The sequence below is a fragment of the Lepus europaeus genome, chromosome 3, assembly GCF_033115175.1.
Source record: "Lepus europaeus isolate LE1 chromosome 3, mLepTim1.pri, whole genome shotgun sequence".
NCBI lineage: Eukaryota > Metazoa > Chordata > Mammalia > Lagomorpha > Leporidae > Lepus > Lepus europaeus.
In genome coordinates, this window is record NC_084829.1 from 116376085 (window position 1) to 116398477 (window position 22393).

The 22393-nt window shown below is 40.8% G+C and overlaps 1 protein-coding gene across 1 annotated transcript in view; it reads right to left on the reverse strand.

Annotated features, from left to right (window-relative positions):
* GOPC (golgi associated PDZ and coiled-coil motif containing) overlaps positions 1-16525 on the reverse strand; it is a 52132-nt gene extending 35607 nt beyond the window's left edge. Inside the window, exon 1 of the mRNA XM_062186665.1 lies at positions 16021-16525. Coding sequence (XP_062042649.1) covers positions 16021-16308 — 288 coding nt within the window. The 5' untranslated portion in view covers positions 16309-16525. The remainder of the gene's footprint in view (positions 1-16020) is intronic.
* Positions 16526-22393: the final 5868 nt, after the last annotated feature.

A 22393-nucleotide genomic window follows, 5' to 3' on the forward strand; every position in this document is an offset into this window, starting at 1 on the left:
CTGAGAAAAGAAATTAGTTAACATCAAATTGCAAAGCAGGAAAGTTGGATACAGTTCACTTATTAGTTTCAGTATGTCACAGAACTCTTTTAACAAAATTTTTGAAGGTCCAAGAATTAAAAAAAGAAGGTCCAATAAAACACCTGTATTTTGCATGTAGAGAAACTGAAGCCAAACAGACTAAGTTGCTCCAAATTACAAATTGCAAAGGATTATAACTCAGACCATGATACCCTTTGATATTCTGGCAATAATGGGAAAAATGGCAAGAAAGCAGTCCACAAGTTCCAAATGAGATCACATTCTCAAATCTCAGAATTAAGCCAAGCTCTGTAAGCAAGATTCTGAACCCACCTCCATCATATCCCACACACATGTACATACACAAACTGGAACTCATGTATATACAAAGGCATGAGCATCCAGATACACATGCAGATGCATCCCAATGGGTGATGGTTCCTGTCCCAGCTGCTCCATTTCTGATCCAGCTCCCTGCTAATGTACCTGGGAAAGCAGCAGAAGATGGCCCAAGACCCAAATGGAGTTTCTGGCTCCTAGCTTTGGCCTGACCCAGTCCTGGCAGCCATCTAGGAGTGAATCAGCGGATAGAAGATATCTCTCTCTGTCTCTCTCTCCCTCTCTCTGTAACACTGATTTCAAATAAATAAATAAATCTTTTTTTTTTTTTTTTTTGACAGGCAGAGTGGACAGTGAGAGAGAGACGGAGAGAAAGGTCTTCCTTTTGCCGTTGGTTCACCCTCCAATGGCCACTGCGGTAGGCGCGCTGCGGCCGGCGCACCGCGCTGATCCGATGGCAGGAGCCAGGTGCTTCTCCTGGTCTCCCATGGGGTGCAGGGCCCAAGGACTTGGGCCATCCTCCACTGCACTCCCTGGCCACAGCAGAGAGCTGGCCTGGAAGTAAATAAATAAATCTTTAAAAAAAAAAACAAAAAACAAAAACAGGTGACTCCAAGTAGCAACTGTAATGAATTACTGTACAGAAAGCTGCTGATAAAGATATAAACATTACCTCACATCTACTATCTACTTATCATTCCTTCTATACTTTCTTTTTTAAGATTTATTTATTTGAAAGGCAGAGTTACAGAGAGGGAAAGACAGAGAGATCTTCCATCTGCCTGTTCACTCCCCAGATGGCCAAAACAGATGGAATTGGTCTCCCACATGGGTAACAGGGGCCAAGCACTTGGGCCATCTTCTGCTGCTTTCCCAGACCATTAGTAGGGAGCTGGATCAGAACTGGAGCACCTGGGTTACAGACAGACACCAATATGGGATGCTGGCATTACAGATGGCAGCGTTACCCACTACAGCACAATGCTGGCCCCCACACTTTTTTTAAAAGTGTGTGTACACAGCAGACTCATAGAATGACAATTGCTTTAAGTAACACTCTGACCTCAGAATCAGTCCTAAAGACTTCCTGGTCTGGCTGAAAAGCCTGTGAGAGCATTTCAGGCATGGAAAGCCAAGACACCATGGCAAAAAATGTTTTACATGAAGGATCTCTGTGAGTGAGACCTCAGCAGAAAAAAGTGGCCATCAAAGAAGGATGTACTTTACTCTGAAGGGAGAACATCCACTTTGCTTATGGCCTTGTCTAAATACTGATGGAGTTTGTGGACTTAAAAGGCTTCCATAGCCTAGGCAGCTTATGTCAAGAGCCTCGGGTGGTCACTGATGTCACACATAAATGTGATAATTGTTAAATCAACAACCCAAGTCACTGTGCACTAACTCCCCATGGAGGACCTCTGTTCTCAATGAGTTGTATTACAAGAGTTAACTGTAAAACTAGTTCTCAGTTTGTGTGTGTGTGTGTATGTGTAAATTGTTGAAATCTTTACATAGTATAGAGTTGGTCTTCTGTGTACAAAGTTAATTGAAAATGAATCTTAATGGAGAATGGGACTGGCAAGGGGAGAGGGAGGAGAGGGATGGGAGTATGGGTGGGAGGGCAGTTATGGTGGGAAGAATAGCTATATTCCTAAAGTTGTACTTATGAAATTTGTATTCCTTAAAAATTATTTTTTTAAAAAGTGTGTGTACAAAAAGTAATCACTTTGCTGAAAAGAAAATGAAATTTGGAATGAAAGGTACAGACTAGAGTTTAAATCTCAAGAATTATACATTTAAATCAACATCTAAAATCTACCATCTCTATTTTCAAAGACTTTAAAATCAGTAAAACTTTAAAAAAATTCTAAGAATGACAGAATATCACTATTACAGTTTATTAAATTTAATACTTATGTTCCTATTAATAAGAGAATCTTTACAGATTATATAATTCTCCTTTTCTTCTAAACTACCTGACTACACAAGCAGAATCATTCTTCACAGGGCCTTTTCTTCTGCGACACCATCAAGGGACAACGTAACTAAGGAAAATATTTCGACCCATCCTTTTCTTCTCCTTCAAGACATCATTTCATTTAGTTTACTCATTTTATGAAGCATCTTCCTCTACTTTCACTTTTTCCTCTGTATCTAATGTGGTTATTGTTCCCATTATCCAAAATCATAAGAAGCTAATGGACCCTATTCTAAATACAAGACTGTACACAAACAGAAAATACATTCAAAGGTCACATGTGATAAACTTCTGCCATTCCTCAAGCTAAGAAATAATACTACTTATTCCAAGTCGGTGCTTTAGAAAGTCTGCTCATTTGGCTTATGAAAGTCCTGTGAGATAACTACCTATTCACTTCAATGGATTTCTGTCCAACCACAGTGATGACTAATTTCACATCATTATTTTTCCCAAGGTGTTCTGTAGTCTAGACAAGAAGACATTTTTATTTTCAGTCCTCTATATCATCACACATACATTTATTCAATAAGTACTTCTTGAACACCAAATATCTGACAAATACTGAGCAGGGTGATAGGACATGCAGGTGAAGAGAACAAATGTGGATTCCAGCCTAAGGCAGCTCATAAAGAAAATGGATTACATATATAACAACAGCATAATAATGTGCCAGGCATTATTTTAAACATAGTTATAACTGAATTGTCTTAAGCTTCATAATAATCCTGAGAGACATCCTTTTTGTCCAGATAAGGAAACTGAAGCACAGGTCAGGCAACTTCTGGAAAGTCATTACAAAGCCAGCTTCATATATAATTACAAATGGTAATAAGCCATATGAAAGAAACAAAAAAAAAAAAAAAAAAAAGAGAGAGAGAATTAGGCTGGGAGGCTATGGCTACTTTTGGGGGTGAGAGTTCCAGTTATTACCAGAACAGTAGCTCACGAAGTCTGTGAGACCTTCTCAGAAAATCCCCAGGGTCAAAACTATTTTCATAATAATCAATCATTTCTTGTTTTTTTCATTGTGATGATATTTGCACTGAAGATGCAAAAGCAATGATGAATAAAATGCTGGCATTTTGTTTCATTTTAAGTCGATGCCACAGCACCTAACTCACCATTAGTTACTTTACTCTTCATTGCTACACACTTGCATTAAAAAAAATCATTTAAGAATGTCCTTCACAAAGCAGTAAATATAAATACTATTTTTAAAAATCTCAGTCCTGAAATACATGTCTTTTTAATATTCAATGTTAGAACTGGGAAGTGGCTGGCACCGTGGCTTAACAGGCTAATCCTCCGCCTTGCGGCGCCAGCACACCGGGTTCTAGTCCCGGTCGGGGCGCCGGATTCTATCCTGGTGGCCCCTCTTCCAGGCCAGCTCTCTGCTATGGCCCGGGAAGGCAGTGGAGGATGGCCCAAGCGCTTGGGCCCTGCACCCACATGGGAGACCAGGAGAAACACCTGGCTCCTGGCTTCGGATCAGCGAGATGCGCTGGCCGCAGCGGTCATTGGAGGGTGAACCAACGGCAAAAGGAAGACCTTTCTCTCTGCGTCTCTCTCACTATCCACTCTGCCTGTCAAAAAAAAAAAAAAAAGAACTGGGAAGTGTGCATAAAGCATTTATGTTGTGTTAAGGAAAAAGCATTTATGCAATTGCTTCAGTTGCAAGCTATACTTTATTTTTTTTAAACAGAACACCATTTTTACTTGAAAGAAGGATAAACTGTGGATATCTGGATTAAAATATTTGGTCTTCCATCCACTAGATCACTCCCCAGATGGCTGCAATGGCCAGACCTGGTCCTATCTGAAGCCAGGAGCTTCTTCTGGGTCTCCCATGCGGGTGCAGGGGCCCAAGCACTTGGGCCATCTTCTACTGCTTTCCCAGGTCATAGCAGAGCTGGATTGGAAGTGGAGCAACCAGGACTCAAACCGGCGCCTATATGGGATGCTGGTATTGCAGGCGGCGGCCTTACCTGCTATGCCACAGTACCGGCCCCATCTTCCTATATTTTAACCAATAAAACATACCACAACAGACTGAATACAAAAGCAGATGTGAGAAGCCAGCAGCATTCCATTAGGTCAGATATTAAAAAGACTTAAATCTTGGGGCCAGCGTTGTGGCATAGCAGGTAAAGCCGCTGCCTGCAGTGCCGGCATCCCATATGGGCACTGGTTCGAGTCCGGGCTGCTCCACTTCCAATCCAGTTCTCTGCTGTGTCCAGGGAAAGCAGTAGAAGATGGCCCAAGTTCTTGGGCCCCTGCACCCACGTAGGAGACCTGGAAGAGGCTTCTGGCTTCGGATAGGCACAGCTCCAGCCGTTGAGGTCATCTGGGGAGTGAACCAGCAGATGGAAGACCTCTCTCTTTCTCTCTCTCTCTGTGTAACTCTGACTTTCAAATAAATAAGTAAATCTTTTAAAAACAAGATTTAAATATGAAACAATGCTATTTTTTGAAAATATATTTTAAATATTTTTATTAACATGTAATGGACTTTTTGCTAGTTATAAATGAATAAAGTTTTCTCAGTTTTAATGTCTAATCCAGTAAATGCCAGTGAATATAACCCACAATAAAAAAGTTTTATGTAGTTCTCAAGGTTTGTAAGAATAAACATGCTAAAAGCAAAAAGTTTTAAGGGCTGAGTCTTAAGTTTCCAGGCCTGTGAGGCTGGACCATATACAACATAGAGAGAATATGAAGAAAAGGAGGTAAGGTAAGCTCTTGGGATTTCCAGAGGTCAAATGATGAGATTGTCATGCATAACAAGGAGTTTGAATTTATTCAAAGTGCAACTGAGGAATTTTAAGCAGAATGACATGATTACATTTATGTTTTTAAAAAAGGTAGTTGTGTATGATACAAGAAACAACATGAATGAACTAGGGTTGGGGATTTTAAACAAAGGAACAGGTAAATCTAAGATGGGTCTTTGAAGGTTCAAGTGCTTGGCTGTAATCCTCAAAATCAAGTTCCAAACAATAGAAAATGTTTCTATTTAATGTCAAAGAACTTAGCCGCTCTGTGACCACAGTTAGGTGATCAAGTTAGGTGGGATAGTAAGCGAATCAACCTACTCATTATTTTAGAAGTGTCACAAGCACATTAAAATCTATACTCAATATCCCTACACGTCTATAACAATGTTTTTATTAGTTTTCTTAAAATGGAAAATCATGAAATATTAGCTCACAAATCAACGGTTTATGAATTATATAGCAACTGAATAAATAAACTTGCAGATTTTGTCATTCAATGTGGCAGGCATTGTTTCAGCTCTCATGGATAAAGAATCAACAAAACAGCATCCCTGCTCTCATGAAGCTTATCTAACAGAGTAACTATTGGTAATCTGTGAAGATTCATGGCAGAATACTATAGGAGTTCAGAATAATTCATCCATTCAAATAAGCATTTATTGAGTGTACACTGCACACTAGGATCTGGGAACAAAAAAGATCAATAGGACACTGATTCTTCCCTTAAGAAGCTCACTGTTCACTGGAAAGAGATAAAAATACATTTCCAATTATGATGCAAAGTGTGACAAACACTGTTATAAAGACGTGTGATTTATCAATTTAAAACAAGGTGAAGAGAGGTAATCAGATAGAAGTTCCCTGAGTGTTGAGTGGAGATCTGCTAATCAATGAAGCAGGTAATGGGAAAGGTATGATATGAAAATTTGTAGCAATTGAAATAGGGATACGAGGAAGTTAAAGGGTTAGTATTTAATATGTAAGTTCCAAATTTCCAATTTTAAAAAGGGGCCAGAGACCAATTCTATAATTCATGTATTAGCCACTTGATATGTACAGAGTCAAAGGAATGAGTCTCAATATTCAATATGGTTTGGGAGCACTGAGGAAAAAACAACTCCTTAGAAACCAAAATGGAATCACAAAGAGATAATGCTAGTCTCTAAATTAGTTTCACAAAACATTTGGTTGTTTAGATTACTTACCTAAGTCCTGACCCATATAAAGTTTACATTCTAGAGATACATGTGGCAGCCGCTAATTTATAAGAGTACTTCTAGGGGATGGCGTTGTAGCGCAGCAGGTAAAGCCGCCACCTACAGCACCAGCATCCCACATAGGCACCAGTTTGAGCCCTGGCTGCTCCACTTCCGATCCAGCTCTCTGTTATGGCCTGGGAAAGCAGTGAAAGATGGCCTAAGTCCTTGGGCCCCTGCACCCACTTCGGAGACCCGGAAGAAGCTCCTGGCTCCTGGTTTCAGATCAGCTCAGCTCTGGCTGTTGCAGCCACTTGGGGAGTGAACCAGGGATGGAAGAATTTCTCTCTCTCTTTCTCTGCCTCTGTAATTCCGCCTTTCGAATAAATAATTTTTTTTTTTTTTTTTTTTAAAAAGGAGTACTTCTCGGCCAGCGCCGTGGCTTAACAGGCTAATCCTCCGCCTTGCGGCGCTGGCACACCGGGTTCTAGTCCCGGTCGGGGCGCCGGATTCTATCCCGGTTGCCCCTCTTCCAGGCCAGCTCTCTGCTATGGCCCGGGAGTGCAGTGGAGGATGGCCCAAGTCCTTGGGCCCTACACCCGCATGGGAGACCAGGAGAAACACCTGGCTCCTGGCTTCGGATCAGCGCAGTGCGCCTGCCGCAGCAGCCATTGGAAGGTGAACAAACAGCAAAAAGGAAGACCTTTCTCTCTGTCTCTCTCTCTCGCTATCCACTCTGCCTGTAAAAAATAAAAATAAAAAAATAAAAAGGAGTACTTCTCAAAGTCTGTGAAAAAATGAAGTAAAAGATAAGTATATTTTGGTGTGAAAAAATTTTGAAATCCATGCAGAGAGATATTTAAAATTTTCAATGGAAATGCAACAAAATGATGGTCTGGAATACATAAGAAATAATCAGGAGACTATATTAGGGATACACACATTAAAAAAAAGAATAAGGACCTTAAATATGCACAAGACCTCAAACTTATCTCATTAATAATCTTTCCCACCAGCCTGCTCCTACTCCTGACTTCTTTAGTGATTGCACTGTATTAATTTGCTAGTGCAGAAATAGGAATTAATGCAAATTTGTTAATTAAAACAAGTTTGTTCTCTTAGGGTTTAAGATGCCAGAAGTCTGGCATCAAGGTGTGGTTGGTAGTGTTAGTTCCTTCTAACTAACGATGTCCCACGCCTCTCTCCTAGCTTTTGGTGGTTATTCACCAACCCTGACTTTCAGACAAGTCATTCCAATCTGTTTCCACCTTCACAGAGCTTCTCCTCTGTCATCAGGGCACACTCGCTGGATTTAGGCCTCACTTTAACCCACTATGATCTTATCTACTGTCATTAATTATATCTGCAAAGACCCTATATTTTATAAGTTCACAGTCTGAGGCTCTAGGCAGACATGAATGTTGGAGGAACACTATTTAACGCACTACAGGTATCAACCAACACATTTTCCATACAGAAACAAAGTGTTGTGCTTAACCTTTTCTCTCCATAACCTTCTGCTTCTACATAACAATCAAAGCCTGCAATTACTATTGCCTTAATGTTCAATTGATCTCCTTTTCTTCAACCTTATTGTGATTTTCATTTCTATAACACTCTTGACTATATAGCAAACTCTTCTGTTACAGCACTGGATGAACCCAATTATTATTGTCATTACTGTGTCTGTACCTAAATGGTAAGTACTTCTGGAGAAAGTCACACAACAAGGCAGACTGGTTATACCATAAACTTATAACTCATTACGCCATAAATTTTTAATGCCAAGTAGGTCTGCAACATTGGATGGCAGTCCTACTTCTCTGGTCCACTGGCTCTCCCACTCTTCTCTAACTACTTCAAATCTCTTCCTGTCTCCTCTAGTCTTTAACCCAGTTTTAGCAGTTGGCCAGGGATCCTATTCTATAGAAAACAAAGAAAAGTCATCACAAAAAAAAACTCCCACAATCTCCCTCATCTGATCTTCATCTCTCCTGTCTCTAAGTATAGCAGCTTTCTTTCTTTCAATATAAGGGCATTTTCTCTACCTGTACCATGGATCCTACATTTACTCAGAATCATATGAAAGTCAATTACTTCTCTTTTTCTGTAATAGCTTATCCCTCAAGATGCTTCTCACTGACTTCATAGCCACATTCACTTTTTCTGCCTGCTTTTCGCTTCACCCCATCTGTTCCTTGCAAATACATGTTTGTGCAAAGATTGATTTCTCTAGCTCTAGCCTTGGGAACCTTACTTAATAGCTATAAAATGAAAATAACCATACTAATAAGCCTATCTAACAGGACTATTGAAAGAATTAGATGAATTTACACAAAGAGTCTTCAAAAAGTTCATGAAAAATGTGTATTGAGACAACTTTTTGTCTGGATTTCAAAAATTTTTTGCACAAAACTAAACTTGCACTAATCTGTTTTAACAGGTTTGAATAGGATCCAGTCTGAGGCACTAAGAAGGGGTAAGACTCAAGTATGAAAAGAATCCATATTACAGCAATATAAGTTCTGCTAAAAAACTGAAGCACATGGGGCCAGTGCTGTGGCGCAGTGGGTTAAGCCCCAACCTGCAGCGCCAGCATCCCATATTGGCACCAGTTTGAGTCCCAGCTGCTCCTCTTCTGATCCAGCTCTCTGCTATGGCCTGGGAAAGCAGTAGAAGATGACTCAATTCCTTGGGCCCCTGCAACAGCATGGGAGAACTGGAAGAAGCTCCTGGCTCCCGGCTTCAGATCAGCTCAGCTCTGGCCACTGTGGTTTTTTGGGGAGTGAACCAGCAGATTGGAAGAACTCTCTCTTTATGGCTCTACCTCTCTACCTCTCTCTGTAACTCTGTCTTTCAAATAAATAAAAAATACTTTAAAAAAAAAATTGAAGCACAATCAATCATCAAACTGATAGTAAAGCTTGGGAATCTTCAACACTTTATGAAAAGTTTATGAGAACAAGGCCTCAAAGAAATCTTCAGTCTTCAAATGAAGAACTACTTTTAAGAAGGGACAAAGCTGAAGATGAAGCCCACTGTGACAGGCCATTCATAGAAAATTGTAAGGAAAAAAATAATCTTGTTGAAGTTCTAAGTTAAGGCTGATGATTAACAGCAGAAATAGTAGCTAACATCATAGACATCTCAACTGGCTCAACTTACACAATTCTGACTGAAAAATTAAAGTGGAGCAGGTGGCAAAGCTGTCACATCAAGAACAGTTGCACACAAAGAGCAGCGCTTTCAATAGAAATTCAACAAGCAGTATCAAGTTCTTGAAGCATTTCTTTAAATAATTGTAATAGAAGATGAAACATGACTTAATCAGTACAATCCTGAAGATAAAGCATCATCAAAGTACAGAGGTGGCTGTGGTCTAGTCAAAACAAAAGTCAAGAACAAAGGTCATGGCAATAGCTTTTTGGGATGCTCACAGTTTTGTTTGTTGGCTTTCTGGAAGGCCAAAAACAGTGACATCTGCTTATTAGGAAAATCAACCAAAGTTTTAGCAGCAAAATGCCTGAGAAAGTTTCACCAATCTTTTCCAATACCAACAGTGCTCCTGCTCATTCCTCTTATCAGAACAACCACTATTTTGTGAGTTTTGATGAGAATTCATGAGACATCCACCTTTCAGTCTTAAGTTTGATTTCTCTTTAAAGTCGGCAAACTCTAAAGGCTTCCATAGCCCTGGCAATTCATGACTAGAGCCTAGGGAGATTACTGACGCCATGAACAGGAGTGTCAAATTGTTAAGTCAGCAACAGGAGTCACTGTGTACTTACATCCCATGTGGGATCTGTCCTTAATGTGTTGTCTAATGTCCAGTGATGCTATAACTAGTACTGAAACAGTATAATCTTAAAAATTCTTTAAAGGGGGGGCCAGCGTTGTGGCATAGTGGGTTAAAGCCACTGCCTGCCATGTGGGCATCCCACATGGGCGCTGATTCAAGTCCCCACTGCTCCACTTCTGATCCAGCTCCCTGCTAAAGGACCAGGGGCCAGCGCCGTGGCTCACTCGGTTAAACCTCCGCCTGAGGCACCGGTATCCCGTATGGGCACCGGGTTCTAGTCCCGGTTGCTCTTTGCTATGGCCCAGGAGGGCAGTGGAGGATGGCCCAAGTGCTTGGGCCCCTGCACCCACATGGGAGGCCAGGAGGAAGCACCTGAGTCCTGGCATCAGATCGGTGCAGCACCAGCCATAGTGGCCATTTGGGGCGTGAACCAACAGAAGGAAGACCTTTCTCTCTGTCTCTCTCTCTCACTGTCCATAACTCTACCTGTCAAATAAATAAATAAAGGACCTGGGAAAGCAGTGCTTGGGCCCCTGAACCTACATGGGAGACCTGAAGAAAGCTCCTGGTTCCTGGTTTCCAGCCAGCCCAGTTCTCGCTATTGCAGCCCTTGGGGGAGTGAACCAGAAAATAGAAGACCTTTCTCTCTGTCTCTCCCTCTTTCTATCTGTAACTCTGCCTCTCAGAAAAACAAATAAAATCTTAAAAACAAAATATTTAAAGAGTATTCATTTTTCTTCAGTTAACAAGGCAAAAAAAAAAAGGCTGTATTGACATGGTTAAATTCTCAAATCTTCAGTTCTTTGGAGATGGACTAAATGGCTAGTATCATCTTAAAGATGATGGCATTTATGTTGTTAAATAAAGCTTTTATTTTGTACTCCTGGCTTTTAACTTCATTTCCTTGAATTTTATGAAGTCCCTGTGTATGTAAAAGACTTAAAACAGAGCCTGGTATACAGTAATCAATCAATAAGTTTAGCAATACCATTACTGCTAATAACATCTCATATTCATCACATAGTCTGGCAGTCATCTGCACAAGACTGATTATCTTCCAGTTATCCTGAATTTCCTCATCCTTCAATTCCAACCTAGCCCTAGATTTTGCTATTTTTTACATCTCACAACTCTCTTGCTCTGAACACATTCCTCTATCCCACTATCTTATTCCACACTATTATTGTATCACATGGATCATAATAACCTCCTAAATAATCTTGTGCATTCTTGTTATTCTGATAAATTTTCTCCCTAACATAGCCAAAGTGTACTATTTAAACCTCATATTTGATGTTATCATCTGGTTTAAAACACTTTTCATTGTTTGGACAAAGCCTAAAATCTAATTCATGGTATATACAACCACACAGTTGCATTGCTGACTCGTTCGAAATTATCTTGAATTTCACTACTTTTGCTCTCTGCTCTCAAAACACCCATCAACTGTTCTTCAGTTCTTCCAACACTCCATGCTCTGGCATATCCCAAGTGCTCTCTGCTTCCCAGTCCCTTGAATGTAAGGTTGAATGATATTCCTATTTCTCATAGCCTAATTCCTACTTACACTTTACATCTTAGCTCAGTGGTAACTTCCTTAGTGAAGCCTTCCTTCACACACCAGAGGAGGCTCTCATTATTCTGATGTATCTTTCATAGCACTAGTGGATGTTGTAATTTCTAATTTACATAATTGTTCCCCTGCCAAATTAGCTGAATGGAATCCAAGCTCCTATTACAGCAATGACCATGTCCTTTTTGCCTTCCATGGTATCCCATGTGTCCAATATACCATCTGACATATAACTAGTGTTCAATTAAGTCTATACTGGATCAATACTAAATGTTAACATTGTTGCAAAACAGCCTGTTTAAAACACAGTACTGATTTATAGCAGCACAAGGACATTATCACTGGGTCAAATCAATGTGGCTCTAGACCAAAGTTAAGTTTCCCTACTGATAGTTGTAAAAAGTTAAAGTCACCGGTGCCGCAGCTCAACAGGCTAATCCTCCACCTGTGGCACCGGCACACCGGGTTCTAGTCCCGGTCGGGGCGCCAGATTCTGTCCCGGTTGCCCCTCTTCCAGGCCAGCTCTCTGCTGTGGCCAGGGAGTGCAGTGGAGGATGGCCCAAGTGCTTGAGCCCTGCACCCGCATGGGAGACCAGGAGAAGCACCTGGCTCCTGCCTTCAGATCAGCACGGTGTGCCGGCCGCAGCGGCCATTGGAAGGTGAACCAACGGCAAAGGAAGACCTTTCTCTGTGTCTCTCTCTCTCACTGTCCACTCTGCCTGTCGGAAAAAAAAAAAAAAAAAGTTAAAGCCTTTATAAAGATGTTAACCCAGTAACTGATGAGGAGAAGTAGAATTTGATAGAAGGTGTATTGCTTTGTTCCTATGTAAAAGGAATGAACAAGCAGAAAATTGGTCTTTAAGGCAGAGGAGAATTTTTTCTAAAGTACTGGTTCACAACCTTTGCTCTACTCTAATACACCTACCACTACAGCTATCCCAATCAGTGCCTATGACTCCTGCAAGTTGATCACAGTGGGAATTCTCAAGTAAGTGGGAAGAATGAGTCACAAATGAGGAACTCAAAATGGCCCTCAAAATATTCTCAAATATTCTAATACTCTTTGCCATCCCTTTCCCATTGTAGTTAAACCTCTTCCCAAATACAACTTATGGTAAGAAGCAGACACATAGATGTCATTTTTACACCTGTCCCTAAGTACATGAAGGCAATGGATTCCAGAACCCTCACACATGAATATCAAAATCCTCCATGCTTTCTTCTATTTATTATAAATCACCTTGAGATTACTAATAATACCTAACATAATGTAAATGCTATGTAGATATTTATTATGCTGTATTGTTATGCTGTATTCTTTAGGGAATAATAACAAGAACAAAATGTGTACATGCTCTATAAAAAACCTTTTTTAAAATATTTTTAGTCTGTAGTTGGTTGAATCAGTGGATGTGGAACCCACAAATACAAAGAACCTGATGTTTTTCATTTGAAAATGCCATCTATTTCTTTTTTACAACAAAACTGTTTTCCTCAAACATGGTACTAGATATGGTTTATTGATTGTGACAAATACATGCTAATAGGGGAAGCTGGTATAGGGGTATATGGGAGCTCTTTTTACTATTTCAGAGTTTTTGTTCTGTAAACTTAAAACTACCCTCAAATAAAAAGTTTTTAGAAATTCCTGCTTCAACTAAAAAGAATAAATAGGGGCCAGTGCTGTGGCTCAGCAGGTTAAAGCCCTGGCCTGAGGCACTGGCATCCCATGGGGGGTGGGGGAGGCCAGTTTGAGTCTTGGCTGTTCCTCTTCCAATCAAGCTCTCTGCTATGGCCTGGGAAAGCAGTGGAAGATGGCCCAAGTCCTCGTGCCCCTGCACCCACGTGGGAGACTTGGAAGAAGTTCCTGGTTCCTGGCTTCAGATCAGCTCAGCTCTGGCTGTTGTAGCCAACTGGGGAGTGAATCACTGGATGGGAGATCTCTCTCTCTCTCTCTCTCTCTCTGTATCTACCTCTCTGTAACTCTTTCAAATAAATAAATAAAAAGAAAGAAAGGAAGGAAGGAAGGAAGGAAGGAAGGAAGGAAGGAAGGAAGGAAGGAAGGAAGGAAAGAAAAAAAATGTAGTGCTACCCAAAGACACAGGACTGGATAGAAATGGCAATCTAGAAGGATACTTAAGACTAATTTAGATACATTATAGATCCCCCACACTGGAGGTATCTATGTCTTTATTATATATAAATATTTTAAAATATTGATCTCTAAAATCACTGAATTTGTAGTGTATTTATTGTATTAAGCAACATGTGCACTCAAATATTATGTCTTAATATTTATTTCAAATATAATTCAATTGGCTTACTAAGAAATATGATAAGGCAAGAAAGTATGGAAACCTTTTCTCAAATTTCAAGCTCTCAGGAGCCCATAAATTTGCAGCAATCCCTAAAATTCTGCAGATGGTACAACCAGCAGGTCTACTTTGAAAGGCACTGTTGACAAGGAACCTCCTTCTTCAGCAACATCCAACTGATACCATGGAAACTGTAGAAGCTGCTAAATGTGAAAAAATTAACACCAGAGGCAGAAAAATCTAATGTAACTGAAAGAAACAACAAAAATCAAGGTATGCCTCTCCTTCTCCATTTTCTAAGATCTTTAAATCAGGAGTTTCAAACCTGCTGAAAAAATATGCTCACATTGCAATATGCTAGCACTTTATATTTTGAGAAATAATTGGCCAGGACATGGAGTCAGAATATGTAATTACAATTTCTGAAAAAAAAAATGCGTAATTTATTACAACCCTGAACATTCATCTAAAATATTTAAAGATGAAAAAAAAATTTTTTTGACCACCACCTCCTACTCACAGAATGATCCTTTCTCCTTTCTCCAAAATCAGATTTTGCATCTGTCTTAAAAAAATTTTTACTTTCCTTAGGTCGTTAAAAAAATAAATTAGATAATGTTTCATCTCTACAAAGCCATTTATCCCCCATAGATGCCTGTGGTTGCAAATTATGTGAAAGGTTTTTTTTTTTGCTTTGGCAAAAGCTACTCTTGATTTTTGCTGCTTAAAGTTACTATTTCTAAAAACCATCAAATAAAATTTCATTACTTAAAAAAATAGCTATCTTCTAGAAAGTATCACTAATCAAGAAATCAAGAAACATTTTAATTTACCTACAATAAGACATGAGTGCTTTCATATCAGCATTTTCATTGCAATTTTTTCACAAAGGATGGAAGAAATCAGCAGTCCTCAGTGGAGACGAGCTATAAAATCTTGGGTATGGAAGCCTACACCAATCAAAGTCCAATTATACCACCTTTTTCATAGTTAACAGGAGAAAAGCGAAACAATACGGCTCACTGAGCAAGGAGAGGATGCCTATGTGACAGTCCTGTTAATCTGGATACAGTGGGGTCTCATAAATTTATTACAGCTAGTAGCAATGATGATTTCCTAGGTAAGCTAATGTTCAAAGAGCTTTGCACATCATTCATTATCCCATTTTTATCTACTCTAAAATTTCAAGACATTCTCTCATTTAAATTGCCGAGTTACAATTCTTTATGTAACATTAATCTATCATAATTTCTAAATATTGTGATAACATCCCAATTTAATTTTCTAGACACTGTGGTAGCTTATTTTGTATGTTTGGGTTTGAGACTCTAGCAAATGATCATTCTTTACACACACTCAAAATAAATCCAGACTTTGGGAAACACAGTAAAGTAGAAATCCACAAACCTCAGTGTTAGAAGTCACCTGAATAACTGCAGGAAGCTCTGGAGGTATGTGCTTGTAATTTAAGGACCAACTATGAATGTAAACCCAGAAAAAACGATACTATGTATACTGGTACACTCCACTAAATTTTTCTAAGACCTTGGATCAGATTCCCTTTAGATAGTTCATGCATGTCTCCGTGTGCAACCACACATGCCAGTCTGGAACATCTAAAATGAAAATAATCAGGACCGGGGCTGTCTGGAAATATATTGATCTGGTCTGCAATACCCCAATGTCAAAACGTGGGCTAAGGTATCCTCATGACACAGTGAGGTCTAACGTAACATGTACCAGGGAGACCAGTATCACCAGTTCCTGTTCCCTCCTCAGTGAGATACTCGAAGGTGAATGACAGGACCCGGGAGACCCACACGTAGGTCTACGTCGCTTTCTCTCCTCCGGTCTCAGCCCACTCCCTCCTCCGCTCCTGCCCACGCACTCCCTCATCGCATTCCAAGGCCAGGTGCCCCAATGGGCAGTTTTCTAGGGTCGTTTCGCTGGTGCGTTGATGGGATCTGACGCCACTGGCCCACCTGGGGTCGACTGCCACCCATGCCAGCGCCCACGGCTCACCTCGAGCTTGTGGTTGATTTGGGACACAGTCTGAGCTTTGTGGCAAAGCTGCGCAAAGCAGGAACTCAGGCTGGTCATCTTCTGTCGCCCCTCGTAAGTGATGTCCGCCTGGTCCGGATCGATCTCGCCCAGAAGCAGATCCACATCCACAAAGGCCTTGTCGAACTCCTTCTCCAGCACCTCCAACCACCGGAACATGGACACCCCGCCAGGGGAGACCCCCACGGCGCAGGAGGCGCCCCCTGGGCCCCCTCCGGCTCCTGCCGGGCACGGGCCGCCCGCCGACATGGCGCCGTCTAGGGCCTCCCTCGACTGCTGCTCAGCCTGGCCGCCCACTACACTCGAGGGGAACTGCTGGGACTGCGGGGACCCCCCGCGCGCGCACGCACGCTCCGTCGGTCCCCTCCCTTCCCCTCGAGCCGATAACGCCGGCACTGCAGCCCCAGAGTGGCAGCACCAGTGAGGCTGAGGCGGCAGCGCTGGCACACGGAAGCCTCGGCCAGTCCCACCTCCCGGCCCGCCCCCGCTGCGCATGCGTAGCGAGGAGCTGGGCGGACGCAGCCCGGAGGGACGAAGTGGGCGGGGCCGGGAAGCGACCTTGGCCTATGAAAGGCCTCTCTGCTTACGACCGGCCTGTCAGCGGCCATATTGACAACTGGCAAGCGCGGCTGGAATCCCTGAGAAGCGGAGGCGCGCGGTGTCTGCTTCCAAATTGGAAAGCTCTAATGAGGAGACGGGTGTCCACGTCGCAGAAAAGAATGGTTTCCGCCAGTCTGACTGCACGGTGGGCGGGGACCATTCTAAAGTCGTCCTGGAAAGTTGCTGCAGTGGCGTCCAGGACGGGGAGGGGGAGGAGTGGAGCGAGGAAGGGCGGTGTGAGCATGCGCAGTAGCCACGTTTTACCTTTTCCATTCCAGTTCCCGCTTAGGGTGAAGTGGGTGGACAACCCTATAAATTCCAGGTGGGAGCTGCCTAAAGCTGCAGGTTGAAACGGCTAACCAGGTTTTGCTGAATTAATGGAAGGTTTTCTGTCTTGTCATTAGCAGATTGGCGAAGGTTCAAAGCTTGCACCCTGTCGCATACTAGCTGTTCCATCCCAATTGTAATATTTAACCTTGAAGCCTACTTTCCAAAATTTACTTCACTCATAATAAGCTGCTTCTCAGACAACTTTGAAAGTTTAATAATAACTGACTTTGTAGAAAGGCTTCCTAGGCCGGCGCCGTGGCTCAATAGGCTAATCCTCCACCTGCAGCGCCGGCACACCGGGTTCTAGTCCCGGTCAGGGCATTGGATTCTATCCCGGTTGCCCCTCTTCCAGTCCAGCTCTCTGCTGTGGCCCGGGAGTGCAGTGGAGGATGGCCCAAGTGCTTGGGCCCTGCACCCGCATGGGAGACCAGGAGAAGCACCTGGCTCCTGCCTTTGGAAAAAAAATAAATAAAATAAAAATAAAAAAGAAAGGCTTCCTGAATGTAAAGAGCTGATTGTCTCTAGATTAAAATTACATTGATATATGATTTCTTCAGATACATTTAAGATTGAACTAAGTTTCCATCCTGGATAGCCAATTGTTTACCGTCTTGATTGGCTTTTTCACCTGTACTCACTGATTTTGTCATTATTTTGCTACACATATGAATTCATGCTGTAATTGTTATAATTTCTGACTTACTGGCAGTGCTTGCCACGTATCCAACTTAGTATACTGCTGGTCATACATATCAAAAGCAGCTGCTTTAAAAGATGTAATTATTTTAAAAACTGGTACATTGTCCCAGCAGACGAATTCATTCTATAATTTATGAGTTAGCGGCAGTGCTCACCACATATTATTCCACCATACTTCTGGTCATACATTTTGAAAGGTGTAATTATTTCAAAAACTGGTACATTGTCTCCACACACATTTTAGAAAAACAAAATTGCCAAGATTCATGTATTCCTAAATATACGCACAGTCCTGTTGAGACATTGAGGACATGTAACCTTAAGAAAGGCGTCTTCCCTTCCTTTCTTTTCAGATTTTAATTAACAAATGTTTATCAGTTGTCTCGTGTGACTTCTCTTGTGACTTGTCTTGTGTTTGTCTTGTGACTTACACTAGTTGCCTACGAATTTCAGGACCCAATTTCTTCCCTTACTGCCTCCCGTACCCCAAATCCTCTTTCTCCTTTAAAAGTCATTCTGCTAGCTTGCAAAGTGGGGAAGAGCACATTTGGGAGGTTGGAGCCTCTAGATAGCCACTGTAATAAACACTGTCTCCCTGCATCACCTCTTGTCTCTGGTGTATTGCCTGTCCACATCCAGCAGCCCAGGCCTAATTTTGGTGTGGTTGCAGAGTGACTACAGAGACATGATTATGAGGCTGGTGTTGTGGCATAGTGCCTTATGCCAAGACTTGTGATGTTGGCATCCTGTATCAGAGCACCATTTCTAGTCCCAGATGCTCCACTTCCATCCCACTCCCTGCTGATGTGCCTGGCAAGGCAGCAGAGGATGGTCCGTATGCTTAGGTCCTTGCTGCCCATGTGGGAGACCTGAATGGAGTTAAAGGCTCCTGGCTTTAGCCTGGTTATTTAGCCTCTGGGGGCTGGGGATGAATCAGTGCATGGAAGATCTCTTTGTCTCTCTCCATCTTTCTCACTCTGCCTTTCAAATAAATTAATTTTTAAAAGAAAAATAAAAATGTGATCCTCATTCCAGTTGACCACATAGGCTAGTGAGGGTACTTAATTTCACAGATACAACTTGGCTATGAATTTTGTGGTGCTTTTAGGAGTTTTGAGCAACTGCTATCTTTATATTCTATCTACCCACTCTCAAACCTCTTCCTCTTCAAGAATTGCCAGTTCTGGAAAGGAAAGGAGAAAGTAGTAGGATTAGAAGTAGGCTGGTAGAAACTCGTTATCCTTCATTGCCTAGAGGGATACTTTACTGGATGAGTGCGAAGTCTCCTGTCATCTGACCTTGGGACACAACCTTCCAATAAATGGACACCCAAAGTCTGCACTGTGTGTCCTGCACCAGTCCAACACCAATGAGGAGCAAGAATCATAGCTTTAATTTGCACTCTGGGTACTGCAGGGAAGACTGGTTACCATCAAGCAATAAAGTCAGCAGCAAACTTACCTAAGCAAAACTAACCATAAAATCCTTGCCTTGAGCTAAAACTGGGAACTTCACACAGGTTTTAATACATGAGAATATAAAAGTAAAATGTGCCTCTTTCCCTTTTTCCCTTCCAAAATTAATTTTATTTTCATCTGAAATATTTTCAGGAACACCATTGCTATAGATATCATAAGCAAGGCACCTTTCTGCATATAATTTAATTAGCAATGCATTTTTAGGACTTTAACATAAAGAATTTAAAACTGATGCATGAAAGAGAGGACTACGTGGAATCACAAGAATAATAGCTTCAAAATATTGGGTACTTATGCGTTGGCTATATTGCTATTTGCTTTACTTGTTTGATCCTCATAAAATATTGTGAGGCAGATATAATCACTTTGTAACACATGAGTCACAGGGAGCTTAAGTATCTTGGTAAGGTCACACAGCAAGAAAGTGATTGAGGAATTTCAACCTAGATGTCTTTATCTCCAAAGTCTTTCCCATTAACCCTAGGATATAGAAGGATGAGGGAACCCATTTCTTCTCGTGTAAGTTACTAGTGTAAAAAATTGGCAAGTTCCAAAAGATTTTTAAAAATTTCTTCCCAGTTATAATCCATATACAAATCTGTAAACATGAGAAATACATATATTACAAAAAAGTAATTGTAATACTTTTTTTATTTTTATTTTATTTTTTTGTCAGGCAGAGTTAGAGAGACAGAGAGAGAGTTATAGACAGAGAGAGAGACAGAGAGACAGAGAGAGAGGTCATCCTTCCGTTGGTTCACTTCCCTAATGGCCGCTATGGTCGATGCTACGCCGATCCGAAGCCAGGAGCCGGGTGCTTCCTCCCAGTCTCCCATGCGGGTGCAGGGACCCAAGCACTTGGGCCATCCTCCGCTGCCCTCCTGGGCCACAGCAGAGAGCTGGACTGGAAGAGCCACAACTGGGACTAGTACCTGGTGCCCCAACCAGGACTAGAACCCAGGGTGCTGGCGCTGAAGGCAGAGGATTAGCCTAGTGAGCCATGGTGCCGGCCAGTAATTGTAATACTTTTATATTACTTATAATTTTAGTTCTTATAGACCACATTTGATTATAAATTCTATTTATTTAAAAAGATCATTCAATTCCTGGTACATTGTGTGGATGCAGCTTAGCTGCACCTTAAGTGTTCGTGAGTACCCAGTAATGAAATAGAGGATGAATGACCCCATTTTCAGAATTGCAAAAGCCCAGCTTCATTTTTGTTAGAACCTTTGCAGCTCTAACAGTCACAACCTTTGTGTCTCGGAATAGTTTCATGTTATATTGTCCCTTTTTATTATCATACAATATAGCAGCGACTATATTTCTGTGTGCTTTCCTCTGGTACTATGTGACTATTTTCCATGCTCATGTGGTACCTTCTATGTAAACATAATCTTTTGTGCACCTTGATTGAAGTTGTGCAATTCAGCAAATCACAGCAGAACATGGACATGAATAGGGCTTGATGTTCAAGTGCTGCCATCTGTTGTCAGTGTACTCTCTCTACATTTGTTGTCTTTGCCCACTCTGGAATTTTGGAAATGTATGTAATCGCAATACTTGTTGCCCTTGTTTTTCACAGATAATAAAATTGTGATACTTTTATTTACATTTGGATTAGCATCAACTTCCAATGAATTTTTATGAATCATGTTTATGTGATTTAAAGCAATCTCATATAACTTAAGTGTGATAGTCCTGTTTTAGGAACTTAGCCATGCAGAATTTTACCATAAGGTATTAGTAAGAATAAATAGGGTGGGGATTGAGGAGATGGGGAGAATAGAGAAGTTGCTAAAGATTTCTTTGGTAGGCACTGGTAATTGGCTGTGAGGTTAGTGTAAAGTTCAAGTATTGATTGAGCACTATTAACTGTAAAGCTCTGTAAATCACATATAAGGCCTATTTTGAATTAGAAAGGATGACATTCATTATGAACTGTACTGTGTTCCAGGTCCTCTGCCAAGCTTCACATGTTTCATTTAATTTCCAGTAATTCTATTTGGAAAAGTAAGTGTTATTGGTAGCTCTGAACTGTTTGCATGACAAATGAAGTCAAGGAAAATCCACCACCATTTTACTTGTACAATGTAAGAAACTCTGGGAATATTGATTTCATATGTATTATTTATACTTCTTATATGTATAACTCATACTTACTAACAAGTTAAAATTTTCAGCTAGACATACTAAACAAGCAAGCATTCCTAAGTGATTTATTAGTCTCATTCTCTTTCAGTATAAACAAACAGAAAAATCTTGTTCCTCTAACTTGAGGATTTTGGTGCAGTGATTTAGGATTAGCTCAGATGTCTCCTCTGCAAAACGCCTTCCTTTTTTTCATGTGAAAACATGGATGCCATCCCTGTCTAGTTTCTTGCAAACATGTGCTGTGATACTTATGCTAATATTCTTTTGGAGCTCTTTAGATTGATCTTCTTGGCAGCAATAACTGAGTCTTGCTTATCTCTGAATTTCAAGTAGTAGCACAAGACCTGGAGTATGGTAGGAATGCTGTAGCTATTTGTGGGATAACTCCAATAACTAAGATATCCCAGCATTCTACATAGGAAATTCTAGAAACAGTCACTTAGCTAAGCAGCCTTTTGTTAGGGGTTATATATATAATGTACATAATATATATATTATATATAATGTATATATAATATATATATTATATATATTATATATATATATAATATAATGTACATAATATATATTATATTAATATATATATTATATATATAATGTACATTATATATATATAATACATGATAGTCTTTGAAATTCAAGGAATATTTTTGCTAGCCTCAAGAGATTTATTTAACAATAATATAGGCTTCAAGGATTATGTTATTTAGCCCATAAGTTTTACAAATAACTACATTTTATATGGAATACCCAAACCTGAAAACAAAACATAGCAAAAAACCCCCAGTTTTTGGTATTTTACACTGTCAAAGGCTATCACTGCTTTACCCACTATTACCTGATTACATTCTTCACTTACCCTTTCCCACAGCTTTGGTTCCACATTATCTAAAACTGCCGTTTATCAACAATGGTATCAGACTCCACTAAATCATTGATTCTTCTTTCATTCGCTGTCAACTCACTGTTTACTTCTCAGATTGTCAGACTTTACAGATCAAACATAGACTCCCCCTAGCTGGTTCTGTCATACAGGCTTCTTTCAGATTAGTTTCATAAAGGCCCTCCAAACA